The 22,833-nt window shown below is 40.9% G+C and overlaps 1 protein-coding gene across 3 annotated transcripts in view; it reads left to right on the top strand.

Annotated features, from left to right (window-relative positions):
• The first annotated feature begins 442 nt into the window (after positions 1-442).
• The window catches only part of RUNX1 (RUNX family transcription factor 1), a 175,891-nt gene continuing 153,500 nt past the window's right edge, over positions 443-22,833 (top strand). For 2 of the 3 annotated variants that reach the window (XM_082220517.1, XM_082220515.1), the window contains exons 1-2: positions 443-589; positions 789-908. In XM_082220517.1, coding sequence (XP_082076643.1) covers positions 851-908 — 58 coding nt within the window. In that variant the 5' untranslated portion in view covers positions 443-589; positions 789-850. Of the gene's footprint in view, positions 590-670; positions 909-22,833 lie in introns of those variants that run through there. The other variant, XM_082220516.1, reaches the window with a different exon arrangement.

Raw genomic sequence — 22,833 nt, 5'->3', positions numbered from 1 at the left:
ATTATTGCCTTTAAAAAAATCCAGTTGCCCACCTGCTGAACTTTTTGAAAAGTGATTCCCAATGTTAGATGATGCCATATACATCCTCTTTCAGCAGCAGACTAATGCCAGGGTTTGAATTACTATTGAATAAGCAGCAATGAAATATCTATGAAAATAATCAGTAGTTCCAGCAACCACAAGCAAAAACAAGGCAGAGTTGTCCTTAATCAGCAAAGCCCATTTGTAGAACAAGGACTGTGAGTCAGGCTCAGCCTCTTTCTGTGTCTCTGTCTCTCTGCATACTGTTTCTTTGCTGAATCTAGGGGAAGGCAGGTGGTGTGGGAAGAGCATTGCTCAAAATGCTTTTTTTTTTAAAGTTGACATCACTGAAATCATGTGATTGTCAAGAACCAATTGAAAGAGGCTGTGGAAAGAGGAACGGTTAAATTTGTAATATTGGTTGTGTGAAACACTTCTTTGGGCCTCATAAACAACCACAGAACCACAAGTTGGGTACAGAGGCAGTCACAGAAGAGCGGGTCCGGGATATTGGTCAGCAGGCAGGGCGAATCATTTTGACTGCAAACCACAAGAGTTTCATAGAGTGGTAAGCATCATGAAACCACAAGTGATCCGCTATTTCTCTCTCTCTCTCTCCCTCTCTCTTTTACAAAACAGTTCAGTGGTTGTGTGAGAGAAAAAGACTCTTATGACTGAATTTATTTTACTTTGCAGATACAAACATGCAAAGTGCAATGGCAGAGGAGTTTGTTACAATGACCACTCTTGATTTTTTACTTCCCAAGGTAAAAGAAATAACATATCGCCCCCTTTTAAAAAAGAAAATAAGTTTTTAAAAGAGGAAACCATGACTTCAAACAGCTTCTTTGAGTCATTTCCTTCTTACCAGCAGTGCTTCGTGCGAGGTAAGTGCCACTCAATCTTTTAAATATACTTTTTGACTCATCCATGTTTAGGAAAATGCATGTTTGCACTTTTCAAGAAGCTCTTAGGAGCACATGTTTTTCCATGATTATTTTCTCTGATTCTAATAAAATCTGAAATGTAAATGCATTACCAGCTTGATTCTGTTGAGCAATTGTACTGAGCACTCATTTCAGTTGTTCAAGTCACCAGTACGTAATCAACAGTGCTCTGTTTTGTGAATGTGACTGTTACAGATCATACAAATTGCATGCAACAAGCAGAAGGACAACCACCAAAGGAGAGTTTAGCTGTGCTGGTGGAGTCAGTGCTTTGGAACCAATAGCACACTGTATGCATCACAGACTAATATGAATAAGGAACAAAGTTGAGCTGTTGCTCCATTTATGTACCAGTCCAAATAATGGAAGAAGCCTAGGGCTACAATTCACATATGCATTTTTATCTAGGAGTAAATCCCAATTAAAATTAGTGGGGCTTACATCTGAATGAGCATGAATAATATCAGGTTGTTGGAATCACTCATTTAGGACATTTAAAAAATAGGAAAGGAACTTAACTTCCCACTGTGTTAAAAGTCACTGCACAGTGAGTAGAGTGAAGCAATTTTGATGCATTTCTTGTTTATTGCATGGAAAGCTGTGTTGCTTTCTGTATTTAGATATCATTTGTTGCAGATGCTTTCAGAACCATCCAGAGGTGCGGAATAATAAAGCAACTTGTGGAACAATGTCCTGTACAAATACTGACTGAAGTTTTCTGCTAGCTCTACTATCCTCAAAACAGATGTTTTGATTGTGATAAATCCTTATTAGTAAGCAAGTTAACTTGCTAAAGAAATAGGCTGTCAGGAAGTTTCCTCAGTAGCATTCCAAGATAAGAGTGATACAATATGATAAGAATGTTATTCTTATTCTAGCAGTACTCCTGACAAAAAAATGCCTGTTATAATAAATGCAATTTTATAAATTGAATTATTAGCTATTTCATGCTGGTGGTGGTTGGCATGGGTGTTTTTGCGTGTGTATGTGTGTGAGAGAGAGAGTGCACACAAGCGTTGCAAACTCCTTGACCGCCTCAGGAGTGTCAAAATGAGTCACCAGTTATTTGTATTAATAAGCATGCAAAGGAATGCGGAAGGGTTGCAAGCTGCTTTGTCACAACAAGCCACTTTGCAGCATCGCTCCCTTATGGATTAGAAATGGGGTGAACATAGGGGAGAAGAATGCTATAAAAGCTTTTCTTTGACTCTGCGACTACAAAGGTTTTAAGCAACATTTTACTGGCAGGAGAGGATAGTGTAGCTCAACCAGATCATTATGAGCTGGGTGAGTCACACACCTTTTCTTTTTCTGAAACATCTTTTAGTAGCAAGGCTGGGGACTGAGAAACTGCTTAATCTTCCCCGACTCATTTCCTTTGGGTTGCTAACAAGCAAAGGAAGCAATATTCGTAGAATAACAAGGGGTCTTCCTGAGTGTAGTTGGCTTCATTTATTTTATTTTATTTTTTGCCCATCCAAATGTTTATTTGCTCTTTTATCTACAGGACAGGAAGGCTTTATTGAGGAAATTTTATTCGTTTGGAATGTAATAAAGACTGAACCCTGTAGTGCTCTACTTGACATAGTGGTGTACAGTCAGCCTGTTCTTGAACTCTGACAGGAAAAGAGCCATAAATGAGTAGATAAAGTTTAAACAAATTTGAAACAGCATGTATTAGGCCCTTCATTCTTCAGTAGCATAAACAAGCATAACAGTTCTTCTACAAAATTAAGTATAATTATTTTATTATATACCAGAACAATCCTGTGTTCCAACATAGAGAATGCATGCTAAAAATAGATTCCAAGTGCAAAATTGGCTGGAAATCTGCCTTGTGTGAGAACCAGTGCTATTTTTCTAGAAAAAGAGGTGTCAGAACTCAACCATGAACACCTCCCTTGTTCTCTTGGTGCCCACCTAAGAGGTGACAGAACTGAGTTCCAGTGAGTCACGGCTAAAAACAAAAAGCCTGGTGAGAACCATTAAAATTGTGAGGAGCTCAAACATTTCCCCTCCTCTACCACTCAGATTTCATTCAGTTGATCTTGGTCCTATTGGGGTACAGTTCTCATAAAAGTGGGAAATATTCTGTGCCCCTAACTTTCATTAGTTCATATCTTTACATCTTGCAGCATCATTTGTGATCTCCTCATCTATTTGCTGTACTGTCTGATAAGCACATGTATTGGGCATGTGCTCTGCTTAGTAAATTTCCTGTATGCTTTCTGTTTTTACCTTCCCCTCTGAACATAAGTACAAGTGATTCCCTAACAGCTGCAGAATTAGCCTTCACTCTCAACAGTAGTTTAGACTGAGTGGTAGCCAAGATGGTTGCTAAATGATCTTTGGAATTAGCAGCATAGAATGCACATCAACCACAAGTGATTTCTGATCTTACAAATAGATATGAGAGGAAAGCACATTGGCTGCCGATGGCACAGAGACAGCAAAAAGCATCGCAGGGATCATGCTGGGCTAGAATTTCATCCATGATACCCTAGTTTTTTTGCTTACATGGTTTTTTATGTGAGATTATTAAAATGAAAGTCTGAAGCATCAAATCCACCCCACCATCTCATGATGATGCCCCCACATTCTGAGTCTGTGGACTAGGCCTTAGTTCCAGAACTGGACCTGTTTTGAGCAATTAAATCAGACATTTTGTTTTGCTTTGCCTATATTTTAGGATGCGAGCTTAATTGCAATAGATAGCTTCAGTAAGCAGTGAATGTATTCATTATTTTCACTGATTAATAGAAATAAATGGGGTTTAAATATGAGAGACTTCAAGACTTGTCGAAAAGTGGTGTGTGTGTATGTCTGCTTCCTCCTTTTACTGAGTTTCAGACAATTTCAAAAGACCTGACTTGACAAATACCTAGGCTTTGATGCAAGAAAAATAATCATTCCCTCAGTCAAATTGTTCTCACCACCATTTCTCAGAAGTGTTTATACACACTAGTCATTAGAAATGTCCGAAATAGTTTGGTTATTTTTCCCGCCAAAATTTATTACACTTTCTCTCTCTCTCAACTAAAATTATGGCCTAAAGGGTGGAAAAAACAAGTTGTTTTCTGCCATAGATTTCACTTTATCAGCCCATGCAGTCCTCTAGGACGGAAATCCATCATTCTTTTTCAGTGCGATACTCTGTGAAAATTTGGACAAAAAGAGAGGAGTGGGGAAGCAAACACTGGTCCCACCCTCTGTGAAAACTGACAGGATCACAAAGCTTGTCATATTAATTGAATGTGGTACACCACAAAGGATATGACCCTTTTTCTATCACACCACACCAGGTCTTCCCTTACACTGCTAGGTAAAGAAACAAATCTATTTAATATTTATTTTTGGGAAACCTAGGCTTGTCCAAAAATCACACATTCATTTGTGTACTAAGAAAATTATGAATTATTCCGCTTTCTAAATGCTTTTCACTAACAAGTGTATGGCAATGGGATTAAAAAAACAACAACCTTTAATACCCCAAAGAAGGAAAAAACAGTACTATAATAATCTGAAGGTGAGGAAAACCACCATACTGCTTTTAATGGTTTTATATTGCTGTGTACCTGATATTTTGTAACAGAGTGGTACATACTTTTATAAATGAAGGAATAAATAAATAAATAAATAAATAAACAAACAAATAAATAAATATTAGCTATCCTGTGTCAAATATGAATTTATTGCCACAAACTTCCTGAACTCTTGGAGACAGCAAACAGAGCAAACCTATGCCTAGTCAAAAGTAAGTCCCACTGAGTTCAATTGGGCTTCATCCCAGGTGCATTGGCATAGAATTGCAGCCTTAATGTTTGAGCACCGCTTTCTCCTTCTGAATGCCACAGCTGTTAGGGTCATGTCAAGATATACAAACCTGGTGGGGGGAGGAATCAAATGCTTTTAAAATCCCATTGCTTATGTGTCTTCTGTCAATAAAGGTAAAGGTAAAGGTAAAGGTACCCCTGCCCGAGCGGGCCAGTCTTGACAGACTCTGGGGTTTGTGCGCCCATCTCACATCTATAGGCCGGGGGCCAGCGCTGTCCGCAGACACTTCCGGGTCACGTGGCCAGCGTGACAAGCTGCATCTGGCGAGCCAGCGCAGCACACGGAACGCCGTTTACCTTCCCGCTGGTAAGCGGTACCTATTTATCTACTTGCACCCGGGGGTGCTTTCGAACTGCTAGGTTGGCAGGCGCTGGGACCGAGCGACGGGAGCGCACCCCGCCGCGGGGATTCGAACCGCCGACCTTTCGATCGGCAAGCCCTAGGCGCTGAGGCTTTTTACCCACAGCGCCACCCGCGTCCCTTATGTGTCTTCTGTCAATAGGATTGTAAAATGATTAGTGTTGGTTGAATTGTGCCCATGTTATCTATGACCAGGTGTAAAGAGGAGTTAGATTCTAGAGTATGGTCTTTAGGACTCAATACAGCTACTTTGATGTATCTAAGCAGAGTCATGTCTGCCTTAAAATGGGAAGGTTGTTCAAGAACTCTATGCAGGCTGCTTTGAGAAAGGTGGAATATCGATATAATAAACATAAATAAACAACAACAATAAATAAGATAGTGGTGAATCAATATAATAAAGCGTAGTGTGGGTAAGCAAGCAACAGGCAGCATTTGGTATGAGAAGAAGCAAGACTCAAAAATGTCCTCTCCAGGACTACAGCAGTGTTATCCACTGACTTGGATAAAGGGGCACACATTTGTGGTTCAGTTCCTGACACAGGTTAGGTATGAGGTGTTGAACTCAGAGGCCAGGGACTGGTCTGGATCAAGAAATGGATCTACTCTAAACATTTCATCAGGGAAGCACCCAAAAACTTAAAGAATACCACTGAACTTCATTATAGGTTAACAGAGCTATCTGCTATACGTCTGACAGAGTCAGTGAGAACAGGCAGGGATAGGAAGTGGACTGCTGCAATTTCCTGCTGAAAGATACAGGCACTTGCATCACCAGCAATTCACATTGTGCAACACTTGCCATCTAATTAATAACCTGTGGATTAAAATACATGAACAATATGGCCAGAGGTACTTGTAGGCTTCTTGATTTAGTTTGAGGACCATGCAAGTCTGCCTTACTCCCAGCTACCTCCATCTACTATTTGAAATGAAAAAATGGCTATATTTTTCTTTTTGACAGAAGTAGAAAAAAAAATTGCAGGCATCATTGTGCTTCCAGAATGAATAAAGCCTGCCACATCACAGGTATATTGGTCTACTGGCTTTTTACCAGCAACTTAAAAATGTGGGGGTTTTTTAAAGGAAATTTCTATAAAATTATAAGCCGCAGTGGGTTTTTTCTCTCCCCCCCCCCCAAGTAAAATCATTCCCCATGTTTACTATCAGTCACAGCATACCTCTGCCTCCCTCCGCCGCTGCCACCACCACTCTGGCAACTCTCTTTTTCCGCATCACTAGATTATGGTACATTACTCTCACCAACCCCTGAGTAGGTTTGAAAGGAGCTGTTTATTTCAGTTCTCTCTCTCCCTCTCTCTCTCTCTCTCTCTCTCTCTCTCTCTCTCTCTCTCTTTTAATCCTTAAATCTGGTTCTCCACATTTCTGTAGCAACTTGCAAATTTTCCTTTTAAAAATCCTCATGAAAATGCTTCAGCATTTAACTGCAAATCTCTCTTAATAAACACATTACAGTGGTACCTTGGGTTAGAGACCCTTCAGGTTACAGACACTTCAGGTTACAGACTCTGCTAACCCAGAAATAGTGCTTCAGGTTAAGAACTTTGCTTCAGGATGAGAACAGAAATTGGGTGGCAGTGGCACGGCGGCAGCGGGAGGCTCCATTAGCTAAAGTGGTGTCTCAGGTTAAGAACAGTTTTAGGTTAAGAACAGACCTCCAGAACGAATTAAGTTCTTATCCTGAGGTACCACTGTATTGTAAGCAATTTTTCTTGGGATGGAGAAGAGGTCAGGGACTTTAAAACATGCTTCAAGGGGGGAAATTGGGTTCAAAGAACACACTGAATGACAAGAATATAATTATAATTGATTTAAAAAATAATTTAAGATATTATTTGATATTTCATCTGAAGACATACAATCCTGTAGTAACAAATGATAATTCTTAACATGTGGGATATGATGAGGCTTTTCTTGTTATGCACACCTAACTCATTTGTATAGATTAATTCCTACAAATATGACTCACTCAATAACTTCTCCAAGTATGCAGAATCCAGCCCACTCATAGGAACATTTGTCTCGAGAATATTTAGTCAGCATTGGTGTTACATGTCCTCCAAAATCCCTAAGGGCACATTATTGAAAAGCCTTCAAAATATCCTTATGGATGGCAGCTGATTAAATTAATGTATTATTATCCACAGTGCATATCCTAAGCATCTTAATCTAAGCAAGTACAGGCAGACTCTTGATGACCTGGAAACATAAGGCTAAAATAACAATATTGACAGGTGTCTGTCTAGACTTTCCTTTCAATTCTCCATTAATGTGGAGCTACTGTTCAGCTCTTCCTACGTTAGAAACTTTCTTCGTGCATCCAGCTTAAAATGTTTGTTGAGTAATATGGCAGAAAGATGGTATATAAATGCAGGAGGTAAATTCTGTTGAAACTGGATGAAATTATCTCTTGCCTTGTTGTTGTTCTCTGGCCCTATGCTGCAACACCCACACTGCCAATGCTACCCAAATAATCGTTTGTTTTTTAATGTTGCTGGAATGGTATGTGAGCAGCTGCAATACACAAACTCCCACACAGCATCTGGATATCTAAAACACATTCATGCATTATCTCAGCCCCATCCCATGATGTGCAGAAAAACTGCCATCCTTACTTAAAGAGTATTGGAATGAATCATAGAAACTTAGTGACCCATCCAAGGTCACATGGGAAGTTTGTTATGGAACAGGGTGGGGAGAAAACATTTCTGGCCAGCAGGCTGGATCTTTATCTCCCCAGCCCTTGACAGGCCAAATTTGATAGGTGGGTGGAGGCTCCAACAAGTTAATCACTTGACACCACTGTGATTATCAGGAGATGTTTTGCTTTAATGCCCTAATTGTCAGGACTTCAGAGCTCAGTGTGGCCTATTGGAAAGCCTTTTGGAAAACCCACTTAAAACTTCTGATTGTTCCTTTGAAGCCCTCACCATACCCACCCCTGACATCAAGTATGACATCAGCTGTCAGGCAGTTGAGCACAGTTTTCACTGAAATGAGGAGGTCTGTGGAGCACTGTTTGATCCACAGGCTGGATCAAACATAGCTGCAGGTTCCCCACTACTGTTGTGAAGTGAAGGCTGAATCACAGCCCTTAGGACAACCTAACCTAAGTCATTGAACCATTTGTCCTATATCTTTTTCTCTAGGTTCTAAACTAGCGATAATCTAACAGATAACTTTGCGACAAGGCATGTGTATCCCTGTTTTATGGTGCTAAGCATCCAAATGAAAGAAAGGGTTACTCAGAAAAACACTAAATGATCTTGCGGAAAGGAAATTGAACTGGCGAAACTAATAAAAGGCTTGGCATGGTTGATGTGCGGGGGGAGGGGGGAGAGAAGGCTTGCACAATGTCTGGTTTTTACACAGTCTTCTCACTGTTAGAGATGCTCCCTTTTTCATTGTGAAGGCCTGAGTGCCTCTGAAAGAGCCATTACAGGAATTACTGGAAAGAAGGGAGTAAAATATCAAAAAGAAAACAATGTGCTATTTTGGTAAAACTAAGCATTCCAGACAAGGCCCGGAAACTAGATCAGTGCCTGAACACTGAAATGGTGGCGCATTTTCTTCCGGTGCTCAACAACGATTGTTAATTCATAATTATTTGCTCTGTGTCCTGCCACTATCAATGGAAGAAAACCGCCTCTGGGTTTGGTGTTATGCCTAAAGAGAAGGGGCTGCAGCTCAGTGGTATGTGTGGCTTCTGCATGCATAACATTCCCTTGTCTCTGGTTAAAGGAACTCCAGCTGGGAGACTCTAGAGGTTGAGGGGGGAAACCTCAGGCACATCCAAGCCTCTTTCTCTCTAGCCTTTGGAATTCTCCTCAGGCCCTGCCATTCACCAGCCATATTCCACACTGCCCTTGAGTTCTTTTGCCTTGCTGGAATTGTGACCATTTTACTCACTTACTGTAATTGCTGGGGGAAGAGGATTCTGATTCATCATGGAACTATAGTTTACAAAACCAGCCCAGAAGTCTTTGTAATGCTAATGTTTGGGCAGGGAGATATTGGCGGGCTGGAAGAGAGAGTGGTTAAGTCTTCCTTCACCTGCTAATTGTCTCCTGGAAATTGCACATTTTAGCTCACTTCTCCCCAGTACAATAACAGACTCAAGATGAAATCTACAGTTAAACAAAGAAAAAATGGTACCCTGACTGCTGCTTCAAGTAAAGAACCATATAGGTCTGACCCAGTGGCGTAGCGTGGGTTGTCAGCGCCCGGGGCAAGGCGCCCGCAGGCTCCACAATGCCCCAAATGGTCCACCCGCCACCTCCCCCTCAGCTGTAGGGCGGCTGAGTGGGAGGAGGCAGACAGACTCCTTGGAGGCCCCGCGGAGCATCCTGCCCCAGCTCGCCTCACCCCGCAGGAGGCTGGCCCCGCCCCCATGGGCAGCTGGCCCCGCCCTTGGGCACATGGCATGTATGCCGCTGCAGGTGCCCGATCGGCTTGTTCCGCCACTGCTCAGTTACCAGCATTCCTGCCCCTGATGTGATAAGGGATTTAAAGTTGGAATTGTAGCCAAAAAAATAAAATACCAATATGTTTCCAACTAAATTGCTTTATTGCTGTGTAGAGTCTAGTGTAACTGACTAGATCATTGTTATTACAAAGCAGCAGTGTGTATTTCATGCAGACATGAGAGCTAACAATAATACCTTCATATTAGATGATATTTGGGAAGGCAGAAAACACCTGCAGTAGTGAGAGGCTGACAAGTTGTCCTTTGTTAGTTTGACAGTGGTTGCCACTTTAGCATGAAAGTGAAGCTGTGTGAAACTTGGCAGTATTGTTTCACAGAGATCTGCAAGAGCCCTTGGGTTTTTGAGAAAGAGATATTTGGTCATGGTCTCACACACAGACACGTTTACAAATTCTGTGGGTCCTTAATTACATAGCAAATTTCATTTGTCTATCCTAGATGTTCTCCAAATTCAAAACATTTTTCCTGGTTTCCATATATATCATAAGCCGGCCTAAGATCAGTATCCTTAGCAAACAGTTTCAGCATTTCAGCCGACCTTTCTGATAAAGAGCAAGCACCTTATCCTTTTAGTTCTTTGATGATGGCAGAATGTAAAAACATGTAGCTGCCTGAACTTTTAATTTGCTTCTTTATGGTCCTTAAAGGAGAGAGGCGCCCACCTGCTACAGCAGCTTTAAAGCTTCAAGCACATTACCACAAGGTGCCACAGATGCAAATCTTATCCCAACGACAAATGTATTGCACACTTTAAAATGTGGTCACCGTCCTGTTTTCCTTGATCACAGTTTAGATCAATTTTATGGTTCACATCTGTGGCATGCAAAGGATGCATGCCATTGTGAGATATTCCATCAATGTACTTAAAAAATCAACATGCAGGCTAATTCTCAAGACTTAGCCAGTGAAAGCTGTGTAGAAGTGAATTTTCTATAATTAACTGTGAAGTTGGGACTGGAAGGGAAGCTTTGTTCTAAAGCAGCAATAATAGTTGGAGGAAAGGTGCAAAGCTGCTGGGTGTTTTAGAATGGATTGTAGACGTCTCTTTTGCAACAGCATTCCCTTTAATAATGAGCTCAGGTAGTGAGTGACAACAGGATTGGAGCTACTGAGAAAGGGCAGTGTCACCATGGTTGAGAAAACCCTGAGGCCTATAGGTGTAAAGGTAAAGGGACCCCTGACCATTAGGTCCATTCGTGGGCGACTCTGGGGTTGCAGTGCTCATCTCGCTTTACTGGCCAAGGGAGCCAACATTTGTCCACACACAGTTTTTCTGGGTCATGTGGCCAGCATGACTAAGCCACTTCTGGCAAACCAGAGCAGCACACGGAAATGCCGTTTACCTTCCCACCGGAGTGGTACCTATTCATCTACTTGCACTTTGTGCTTTTGAACTGCTAGGTTGGCAGGAGCAGGGACCAAGCAATGGGAGCTCACCCCGTCACGGGGATTTGAACCTCCAACCTTCTGATCGGCAAGCCCTAGGCTCCGTGGTTTAACCATTAAAAAGCAACACTCTCCTAAGAATGTTGTTGCATGCTCCATAGCCATTGAATGCTGAGTTTTAGTTGGGGGAAACTGAAAACCATGGGGAAAGTGAAATAGCCTACTGAAGTTCCTTACAACTTAAAGCATTCTGGAAAGAGGACAAGACCCTCCCAGAGACTTTTTGGAATGCAGAATAGCAGCACTTCTGACAGAAGGTGAGTGCTCATGGCAACATTTTCTTGCAGGACAAAGTTGTATTAAGTTTATTTCTATTTGCATGCTTTGCTTTCTTGCACCTTTGTAACTTTGTTCATTCCTAAGTACCTATGTCAGCATTTACCTTTAGGAACCAGTGGTTAAGATTTTGAACAATGAGGAAGGAAGTCCCAGGTTCAAATATTAGTTCAACCACGAACTGGCTAGGTGGCCTCTGACAAGTCACGAGTTTTACTTAACAATAATGGCTTACCTTGCAGGACTCTTGTAGTGCCTGCAGAGACAATTTATGTGTCTTTAGAAACATGTGTATTCACATTTAGAATGCCAGATCAATTTTTGGTCATGCATTTCTGTTCTCTTCAACCACAGCACAGCCAGCAATGACTTGCTTCTTTATACATCTTTATAGATAGATGGCATAACACATGTTTAACAGACTGAAACATTCCAACATGTCTTATTGGTTCATAATATTTTGAAAACAATAATATGAGGTGTCAGTGGTCCTGCTTTAGAGATATCTAGATGTGCCCAAGTGTTGTTATTTCATTACATCATATAACATAGGCCTTCCATTCTGTAATACAGTTGGTTGGTTAGTTGGTTTGTTTTAGTGGAAAAGCACCTTTTAAAAAAATAAAAAAAGTTTAATGTAATACTTTCCAATTTTGACTGTTGTCAATAATACAGTATTTGAAGTTTTGTTCTGTTTTTAATGTTCTGTTGAAAGCCACCCAGAGTGGCTGGGGAAACCCAGCCAGATGGGCAGGGTAGAAATGATAAATTTATTATTATCAGTCCATGCAGTCTCTGAAATTTCACCTTAAGGGAGGGTTCATTGGATTCATTTCGTTGAATTGGTTCATTTCATTGATTTCAGGGGCATTTCTGTCTGAAGACTAGTTTATAACCAAGAGGAACAAATTGGTTTATGGGTTTCACTTTACACCTGTATGAAGTAAAATAAGGAAAATAAAAACTACTCCAGCTAATTGCATTTGCTATAAAAACCTGCCCCCCCCACTTTTTCTGATGAACTGCCTCAGATCAGGTTTTCTCCCACCCCCACCCCCCCTCCTTTGCAAGATCTATTAAATTAAAATTCCCTTGTACAAACTGGTGATTATGTTTCAGGCCGCCTGCTGACTGGAAGCCTCCTTTGGATGCTCCTGTTATATTTGCCTCCTTCCCCCCTTTCACTCCCTGCCTCTCCCTGTTTCCATCACTCTCCCATAACAGGTCCGTTCTTTCTGTAGGGCCCTCAACCTGCACAAAGCTGCCTCTGAGACCATGTTCACAGAGCTTTTGTGTGCTGTTGTGCTGGGGACGAGACCACAGCAGTTTGAGATCAAAAGCATTAGTTAAACAGAAGCGGTTGGAGGTTTGTTGTGTGTGTTTCCTCCCCCTCCCCTGACTGCTTCATCTCGACTTTCAGCTTTCAAAAAAGCCCTCTCCTGCCAGCAGAATTAGCAAATGCAGCAGACCTTTGCTGCAGACTGCTGTTATGGATCAGGTGTGACAACCCCCTTCTGTGTCAGGCGGGATTAGCAAGTGTTGTACAAGTCACGGTACACAAATTTAGACACTGGAGGGCCGTCAGTTTCTGGGGTTTTCCTCTTGATGTCGTGCAAAGAAGTGTTAATCTCATCTGCTGCCTTCAGTGTTTGTTATGACGCACAGAGATCCTTGATGTGGTGTTTCTGGAAGTTTACTATGGCAAGATGGCTTGGTTTGGGCGTGCACATTTTTTAAGGTTATTTCTTTGCTGGTACTTGCATTTAGACTTATAAATGCAAGTAAACCATCGGTTTTTCTTCTCCTTTCTCTTCTCTCAATACTGCACTTCAAATGCTAGGACTCGGCAGACTAGATGGGATTTGGGAGCAGGCTGTTGATCCAAGGGGAGGAAAGAACTTGTTGTCTCTGATCATGGCTGGCAGCTGCACACTGGTGTGGTCCCATGAACAGTGTTGCGCTTGGAGACCCGAGATTCAAATCCCTTCAGTACTCAAAACACAGCCTCATGTTAAGGCTGTGTGATCTGAAGCTTGTAATGTATGGATTATGATCTCAAACTTTTAGCATCTTAAAATAAGATAAGAAGTAAGCTCCCTTAAAATGAGATTATAAAGGCATATTCTGAAATGTTTGAGATTATGGCCATTGGATACAATGGTTGATGCTCTTAAGCTAGTTTGTTGCATTGTGTGCCCCTACCAGTACATTGATCTGATTGACTGTTACTTATTTGGCTTGCAAATAGATACTTGACCTTCAGTCTAGTTTTAAGAATGTGAGATAGACTCAGCTTCTGGGAAGGTCCTCTGAACCAAACAATTGTGTGTATCCATAAGCATGGAAGATGGTGGACTCTCCTTCCTTGGAGGTTTTTAAGCAGAGCTTGGGTGGTCATTTAACGTAACAAAAGATGGGCTTTACTTGTCTTTTGTGAGTGTTAAAATGTGAGTCTGATTTATATCTTTTTGTAATAACATTATTACATTTTTTTCATAACTTTATAATAAATGGTTATTTTTTAGACTCACTGTTCATGCTTATTACTTGTCATTATCAATCCATGCAAAAATACAAATTGTAATTTTATTTTTTTGTTCCTTTTTCTCGGAAAAGTGTATGGGTGGTTGGGGAGTGAATCATAAGCACACCCTGCTAATTATGCCCTGAACGGTGTGATGTGGGTTAACAGTAATTAGATAGTTGTTAATATGCTAGCTAGGTGACAAGAAAAAATAACAAAGAACAGTAACTCTGGATCTGTCACCTCCTTAAACTCACTTGGACAGACAGTAACCCTGAGGCATGAGCAATTACTTCAATGGGCAATTACTGGCTCATTGTGTTTTCAGCCAGCTTTGAAATCATTATTAAAAATGTAAACAATAATGTTACTTTTGAAAAACTAAAGAGCTGGATCAGGAATAATTTAAATTCGTGAATAAGAGCTGAAACTAAACAGTACAAGTGCTAATCTGCCGAATTATAATCCGAACCAGTACCAGGATCCCTGATGTACAGTAAGCACTGCCTCCTTCTGCATGTTGAGCCTGGATCCATTTTTGACATTTGTTCACATCAACTGGAAAATTGTGGTAGGTAGTTATCTTACAACTAACTTAGATTTTGGAAGGTCATCCCAGAAAGACACAGCTTCATGGACTCAGGTGTATTAAGCCCTTACCCTTTACAGTGGGCAACCTACTCTGGTGTTCTTGGAATCGAGACATATAAAAGCCCGTTCCCAGGTTTTGTCATGCTCTAGTGTGACTAAGATACCAAAACCAGAATGGGGTTTAAGCAGAGGGAAGGAGCAGGGCTGCCCAGTTAGGTGCAGACTTCATTCTCATTGGTGGGATTCCCAACCCACTGGAGAGCCAAGCTTTACTGTAAGTGAATAATTGCCTTTCCATCTTATTGGGCAGGAGGATAAAGTATTGTAAACTTGAGGGTGTTATTGCTGTGAGGATAAAGCTGGCCTCCCATCCCTGACCTGATGCAGCCAAGTTGTCACTGCCAGGGCCTTGCACAGGGACAGAGCAAGACAGGGAGAAAGGCTGCACTCTTTGTGTTTCAGTGTAGCACATGCAAAGGCCCACTCTTGACAACTTCTTGGGTGGGGAACCAGTAGCCCTCCAGATGGTTTCTGGGCTAGACCTACCATCATCTCTGCCCATTGGTTGTGCAGGGAGCTGAAGGGCCTGTTATAATGACAGGCAGTTTGCTCCCCTGGTACTTAATGCTTGTGATTGTCTGAGTTTTTAAAGAGTGTGACTGTTCTATTCATCCATATTTTTAAATCTGAGGCTTTAGCATCTCTAAAAGACTGCTCAGGCAGCTTCCTTTTTTTAACAACCACCATATTTACTGGGTTTTTCTCATTGCATCTGTGCTGCATCTTCAGCTAAGGAGAAGCGTTTTTGCAATCGAGAGCGAGTAAATGGTTGCGTGTGAGGCTGAGCCACCCTGCTTCTTTCTGTGAAGTTTTAGGGAAGGAGACACCTTAGATGCTGGCATCCTGTTCAATGAAAAACAACTGTCAGTTATAGCAGGCTCGTAAGAGTGAGAAAACCACAGACTTCTGAGCCGAGCTGATAACAAGCTTCAGCAGCTTTTGCAGAAGTTCCGTCCCTACAAGGTACTGATGAAAATATGCTTGAGTGTCAGCGAGTCTTTCCTGTTTCAGGCTTTTTTAGCCCAGCTATTTCATGCTGCTAAGTTTGCAACACTTTTTCAGTTACGTGCTCATCTGTCATGTTCGTAGCCAGCATTTTGACTCAGCCACCAAATGTTGTTCAGGTGCCTTTTCAAATGAACTGCCTTTTCTCCCTCTGGCAAGTAAATAAACTGAAGCACTTTTCCATAGGTGTTTTGTTTAATATTGAACAAGAAAAGAAATTCAAGCACATCTTGAAGTTCTCATCCTCTTGTCGACTTGGGATTCAGAAACCTGCCAATTTTTTTGTTAGGAATATATGCAGTTGTTCATTTTCTGTGGTGGCCTTTGGCTCTTGCAGGGAGGGACTGTTAAGGAGTTGTGGGCTAAGGTGTGCTAAAATGCTTACATAAGGAAATCAGCATGTACTTTGAGCAGCTATTTTAGAAAGCATTGAAGGAGTTTTGCATTATTTGTCTTTCAGCTTTCAATACAGAATAATCAGCCAATTCATGCTTGTCTGCCTTCAGTGATAAAAAGTAAATTAGGTCTGCACCTTCACTTGACCTTCCTTTATTTTCACAATCCACAGTTTTTATTTCATGACAGGTATGCAGAGAGTGGCATGGGTTTCTGTGGCAGCTTCTTCCCAAGTAACCTTCAGAAGCTAAAGCCATGAAGGCAGAGTAAATCACAAACCCTTCCAGTCTACCCTCCATCCTGGCAGGGAGATAAAGAAAATATCTACAAATCAACCTACAAATGGCTTTCCAACATCAGTGTAGCAGTGCAGGAAAACACTTTGGAGAAGAGTCTTTCCAAACCACTACAGAAATATTCTTCTAAGGATCATCATATGCCTCAAAGAGAGGCAGGTGATGACCTGGGATATAGGGCCTTTTATGTGGTGGCTCACTGTCTTTGGAGTATATTTCCCAGGGAGGCTTGCCTATTGCCAACCATGTTACCTTTTCAGTGCCAAGTGAAAGACCACTTTATGTGCCAGGGCTTTAAAAATGTTTTTAGATTCTATTTCAATAAACGTTAAACCTTACTCGGCCCTGATTTTAATATGTGGGTTTACTGTTCTTGGGTTGTTTTATAATTGTCTAGCATATTGGTGACTGTATCATTGTTTCTATATATTTTTATGAGCTGTTCTGGGATCCCTTTGATGTGAAGTGTGGGATAAGTACGGATAAGATGAATGAAATCTAGGAAAGGATGAGCAAATCTGTCAAGTTCAGCTTTTCTCAGTTTACTAGCAATTTTTCCTGATAGAATGCATTTTGGTACAATATTACATATACTTGCACACTCATTTCTGTGTGCCCTTTCCCCTAATACACATTTTTTGACAAGGCAGATTCATTACAAAATTGGGAGAAATTAAAAAATGGGGGAAGCTGCATTTCAATTCACATATTGATTTAGGAAGCGGAAATTAGGCATTAAAATGCAAACCAAACTAACTTCTCTCTAATTCTGCACAAATGACTTTATTTGGTATACCCACCCTCTACAGGAGAGTCAAACTATTAGGCTATTTCTCTTCAACATTCTAATTTATTTTAAGTAAACCTGGTTCGGCTTCTTCTAAAATATCCACACTGTGTGTGAAATAACCTCTTTTCAAATCGCCAGATGTTTTTGGATTGCTGTGGTGTTTTATTTCGAGCTTTGATTTTCATCTTGCAGTAGCTAAAGAAGCACATCATGTCTTTGCTGGCGAATAATGTACAAAGCGATGCTGCAGAAGAATGGGTTTTTCTCTTGTGGGAAGGCAAAAGCCACGTACACCACTAATGCCACCACAATCATTCCTCCTTTTGCTGCTGATAGGGCAGAGTGGAGATGAACAGAGTGCTGTGTGTTAGGCCACAGATCTTGCTGGTTGACCTCATTTCTGTTTTCCTGACAATCCTGCAGCCTTTCAAGATATCAAATTTAATGCTGGCTTGTCTCCTATAATGTTTCTGTGCATCCATCAGAACACCAAGAGAACTATGGGACAGCAGAAGAAAATCTGAGGCTAAAACAAAGTTACTCGGAAATGCCATGTACTTTGCAGATATAGATGAACTCATGTAAAACATCTTGTTTTTATATATTTATTTCTTCTTGGAATGCCTAGATTCATATTTTATTTTGATACAAGGGGAAGATTAGAACAACCCCCCCCAAAAAAAACCACCCCGTGACAACTTGTGGCAGAGTTATTTATCTCTCTGATAGGTGTTTTTTTATATGCTTATTCTCTCTTATTCCAAATATTTTATCAGAATGTTGCACACACAAATATTATCTATACTAGAAACCTTTGTTATTTTTTTAAAAAAAGCTTGTTAGAGAAAGTTTCCAATTGCCACTTTCAAACTGAAAAGGTTCCTTGGCAAGTAAGGTCAGTGTTTGGTTTCCTTCTTTGAAGCCAATGATCAGAAGAGATGATTTACAGTAAGCCTGCTAGAAGCAACTTAGATAAGACACTTCAGGAAGTCTACATTGTCCCATTCTCAATTTGGTTGCTGGGGAATGCTGTAGTTGGTGGATTTTATGAGTATTGTAATGTTTCTAGGTTCTTCTAGACATAGAAGATTTCTGCTTTAAAAGATTGAGCTGGAAGGAATGCCTTCTGTGGGTTTATTCTTAGTACACGTAGGAAAACTGATAAACAAGATTGACAAGACTAGATTGAAAATGTTTCAGTAGATTGCAATGTGCAGTGACTTTATATCACGAAAACAACTGGTGTATAAAGGGTAGGGGGAGAAATTGGATTCACTGCACATTTAAAGGAGAGCTTGACTAATTTGCAGTATCCAAAACAAGATGTGAACCAAAGTACAGCCATCTTTGGACGTTTGTGCTTGTCTGAATTTTGCAGTGTAGTTCTCTAGCTAAATGATGTGCACAAAAATGAATATACTGCATTGCAAAATCTGGACAAATGTGAAAAAATGCATGCAAAAATGTGTCTACTAGGAGAAATTTGCAGTAAAACAGTGGATTTTCGTGAGGACATGAGGTTGTGCAGGCCTATGCCATGCTGTCTGTGTTGCAATGAGCTGATTTTGTACTTGTATTGCATTTCCTACAAGCTTAGGTTTGATGGCAACATCTTAAGGACCTCAGATCCTTCTGACATGTTGTTAATTGTCAACAGTGCTTAAATGCACAGGTTTTTCTATCAGACTTTTTTTGAGGGGGATATTTTCCTCTGAATCCCCTGCTATATGCAGTAAGTTTCTGCTTTTTTGTCGTCTTTACAGCTAACTCCTTTTCTGTTAACAGTGTTATCTACTGGCATTTTTGTACAACCAACATTCAGTGTATCTAGAACAATAATGAAACACCTACATGTTCACAATTTTTCTTCCAGTACAGTACTCGTAAAAAAATGCTCATAAAATTCAACCACACTTTTTGTTCCCACTTCCTTGGTTTAAAACCATTTGTGGTTCATTTTGCTTTTATTTCATTGAAGCAAAAAAGCAGAAACCCAGAACGGGGCAGAAAACATGGAAAAAAAAACCAATGAGAAAAAGGGAAATAATAGACAGAGAAACCATGCTGTGCATATCTGATGGACATGAAACGATTTTTGTATCCAGGCTAACACACTCTTGTCTCATTTCAGCTCATGTAGCTGCTAATCTTTCCCTAGAATTGTGGAATCTGGTTTTTTTGGTTAATAAATAACAAGGTGCCTGTTCATGTGTGTGTATACATCCCTGTAATCTTAAATCTTACCATTTTAAGGACAGGTTCTGAAGAGGCCAGAGCCCTATGCAGGTATTCCTTGCTGGTTCTAAATGAATGTGTATGGAGAGGAGAGCAAGCATCAATGTGCTTGCTCCATTCCCTGTCTCTCTCCTCATGTTCAAGCACACTGGCGCCAACTATAGGGGGCCCTGGGGAACCAGGCACCCACAATTTTTGTCTCTGACGTGACATCTGAGGCCCTGTGAAGCCTCTGACGTGACTTCCAGTAGAAACCAGAAGTTGCATCAGAAGTCTCACAAGGCCTCGGGTGTGGCCTCCAAGGCCTGCCAGGCCTCTGGCACAATGTCCGACAGCAACCAAAAGTCATGTTGGTGGTATTGCGAGGCCTCAGACATGATCTCCAAGGCCCTGTGAGACCTGAGGCCTCAGAAGGGACGTTTGAGGCCCTGCCAGATCTCCAACGCAACTTCCAGTATAAACCGGAAGTTGCATTGGAGGTCTTGCAAGGCCTCCAACATGAAATCCAAGAGCCCGCGAGGCCACTGTAACATGACATCATGATGTCACATCATATCATCATGTTACGTCACACCCATAATCTGGGGCCCAAGTCAGTGCCCCTGTTCAAGCACAACGAGGACTGGATGGAGCTAGAATGCTTATACTGCTTTTTCACGCCTTCGTTGAGGCCCCATAATGAATGTCAGAATAGGGCTTGGGTTTTGTTTCTGCTAAAATAATTAGGAGAGATGAAGCTGAGTTATCTGAGGAAAGGGATTCACACAAAGGGAAAAAATGCACCATAGAGTACATTTAATGAATGGCAATGCTAAAAAGAGAGACTAGCTATATGTGATGCTAATGAATCAAATGTTCTCAAAATATTTTAACAACACTTTATGGTGCTGAGGAGGTAGATTTTTCCCAGTTTTGGTCATTTGTATAGCACCGCAGTTCAAGTTTTACATGAGGTCTTTGTTTCACAGAAAACTATTATGAGTACAAAAAAAAGAAAGTGTAATCAGCTCTGAATGACATTTCAGTCAATTCCTTAAGGTGTTTGAAACAGTATTTCTTGTAACATACATGTTTGTTTGTTTGTTTGTTTGTTTGTTTGTTGGCTTCTTATATCTGATAACTCAAGGAACAAATTGATTTGAACTGTATACATTATATGTTGTTACTCTAAAGCATTACCAGAAAGGCAATGTCTTATATCATCGTTTGCAAAATATATACAAGTGGGAGAGAAACCATTACATTTGAACCTTGTGTTAAATAAGGGGGATTATGCCAAGGGATCGTATTCATTTTAGCTGCACACACAAAAACCTCTAATTCAAAGTTTGTTCCTAACCAGCTACCACCTTAATCCATCAGCACCTGCCAGGAGACATCCAATAACCTGCTCTTTAACTTGTAGGAAACCATACAAAGGAAAATCTGCAACATTTCTCGTATTACAAGCCAGCTGCTAGCAAAAATCCATTCTGTTTCAGGAATAATTAGTCCTGATCTCTTTTGTGACTAGTTTCAGACTCTACTTCAGGCTAATTTTCCTTTTAAATGACTTGCCAGCTTGTTAGCATGCTGAGTTTGCCTAAATTTTAGTTCCACATATATTTCTAAAAAGAATGAATACAAAGCCTAAATTAGATTGTACATGGCATTTTACCAGCAGTAGATGTTCATAAGCAAATTTCTATTAATGCTGATATCTTGCTGTAAGGTGGCACCACAGAACAAAAGACTACATGGTTTTCCTTTCCCCATGGTAGTTCTTCATTTCTGTGCTCAGCAACTGAGCAAAGGTGCTGCTGGGAGGTGGAGCAGTCTTAGCAAATATCCCATCCTCAGTTTAGGAAAGTCAGTCGCACCACCCATCAGCTGTTAAATAGGGCAGAAGCAATTGGAAGATGAATGTTAGAGCAAGATGTCTGAGCAAAGTTGGGTCCTTCCTTCCCTCCTCCAGTCTAACTTAAAAAAATCCTTCCAGTAGCACCTTAGAGATCAACTAAGTTAATTATTGGTATGAGCTTTCGTGTGCATGCACACAAAAGCTCATACCAATAACTAACTTTAGTGTCCACAACGGGGTGAGCTCCCATTGCTCAGTCCCTGCTCCTGCCAATCTAGCAGTTCGAAAGCATATCAAAGTGCAAGTAGATAAATAGGTACCGGTTCGCCAGAAGTGGCTTAGTCATGCTGGCCACATGACCTGGAAGCTGTACACCGGCTCCCTCGGCCTGTAAAGCGAGATGAGCACTACAACCCAGAGTCAGTCACAACTGGACATAATGGTCAGGGGTCCCTTTACCTTTAAGGTGCTACTGGAAGGATTTTTTTTATTTTGTTTCGACTACGGCAGACCAACACAGCTACCTACCGGTAACCAGTCTAACTTGACAGCTGATTATGGCTATGAAAGGCTTCTGGTCCATGAAAAGTTGAGCTGATAAATAGGACGCTAGCTTGTGTGTGTGGGCATGGGTGTACACCTATTGGATGATACAAGCAATATATAAGATTCACAAAAATAGTTAATGGACTAGTGCAGAAGAAAGTTGTGCAGAGTTTCTAGATGTTGAGCTCACTGGAGAGTCTGGGAAGTTTTAGTTCCACAATCAAATGGAATTCTTTCATTTCACCTGCATCAGTGCTACTTTTCTAGAAAAGGAGGTCTGGAACTCCCTCATTCTTTTAGAGTGGTAATGGCGCCCACCCAAGAGGTGCTGGAACTGAGTTCCAGTGAGTTCTGGCTGGGGGAAAAGGCCTGACAGGATTCCAGTCTGGACCAGTCCTCTGCACTAAAACTTCAAGCTGCATAATTCACATTCAAGCTGCATAATTCACATTTAAGCTGCATAATTCACATTCATTAAAATGGTGGTGGTGGTTTTCCTGGTGTCCTTAGACAGTTCTCTTGAAAAGTTGATTGCTGAACAAGTGCCTGTTCTAGATAATTTCGTATCTCCTAGCATTTTCTATTTTAATGTAGTTGTCTTTCAGAGAATAAGCTTCACTGCAATAACAAATGAGATCTCGTTTCAGCCTGCTTGGCATAGTTTTAAAGCTGTATTTTCCTTTTCATATACTGTATCATATTTCTATCTGATGCTCTCTAAACTCTGTAGGGCAAACATTAAAACCACTGATAATTGCCCATTATCAAAAACCCACACGACTTGCTTTCTGAACCATGCATCTGCTGCTCAATTATAATCTCAGTGACCAGTGGTCTTATTTGTGTCTATATTTGATGTCCTAATATAGTGAAATTTCATCTTGCTCTTCAAGCCTAACCTGTTCAACACCATCAATTATCATGCAATAATATCTGTAGTCCTGTCCACAGAGCAGTAGGGTTAACCAGTGTGTACTTGACACGTGCAAGAAAGCTAATTATGTTGCTATTATTATCATCTTGCCACAGAAGCAATCATGCTAACATATACTCTGCTTTCCTCTCTTAATGCATATGAAAAAGGTCATATTTAAGCATCAAGGGCTTAGACCAAAAATGGGAAACCTCTTCATCCTAGAATTGAATATAGTTCTATCCT

This window comes from Podarcis vaucheri (genome assembly GCF_965113315.1).
Source record: "Podarcis vaucheri genome assembly, chromosome: 4".
In the NCBI taxonomy this organism is placed as follows: domain Eukaryota; kingdom Metazoa; phylum Chordata; class Lepidosauria; order Squamata; family Lacertidae; genus Podarcis; species Podarcis vaucheri.
Note: the sequence above shows the minus strand (reverse complement) of the source record. Positions and strands in the feature narration are given on the sequence as shown.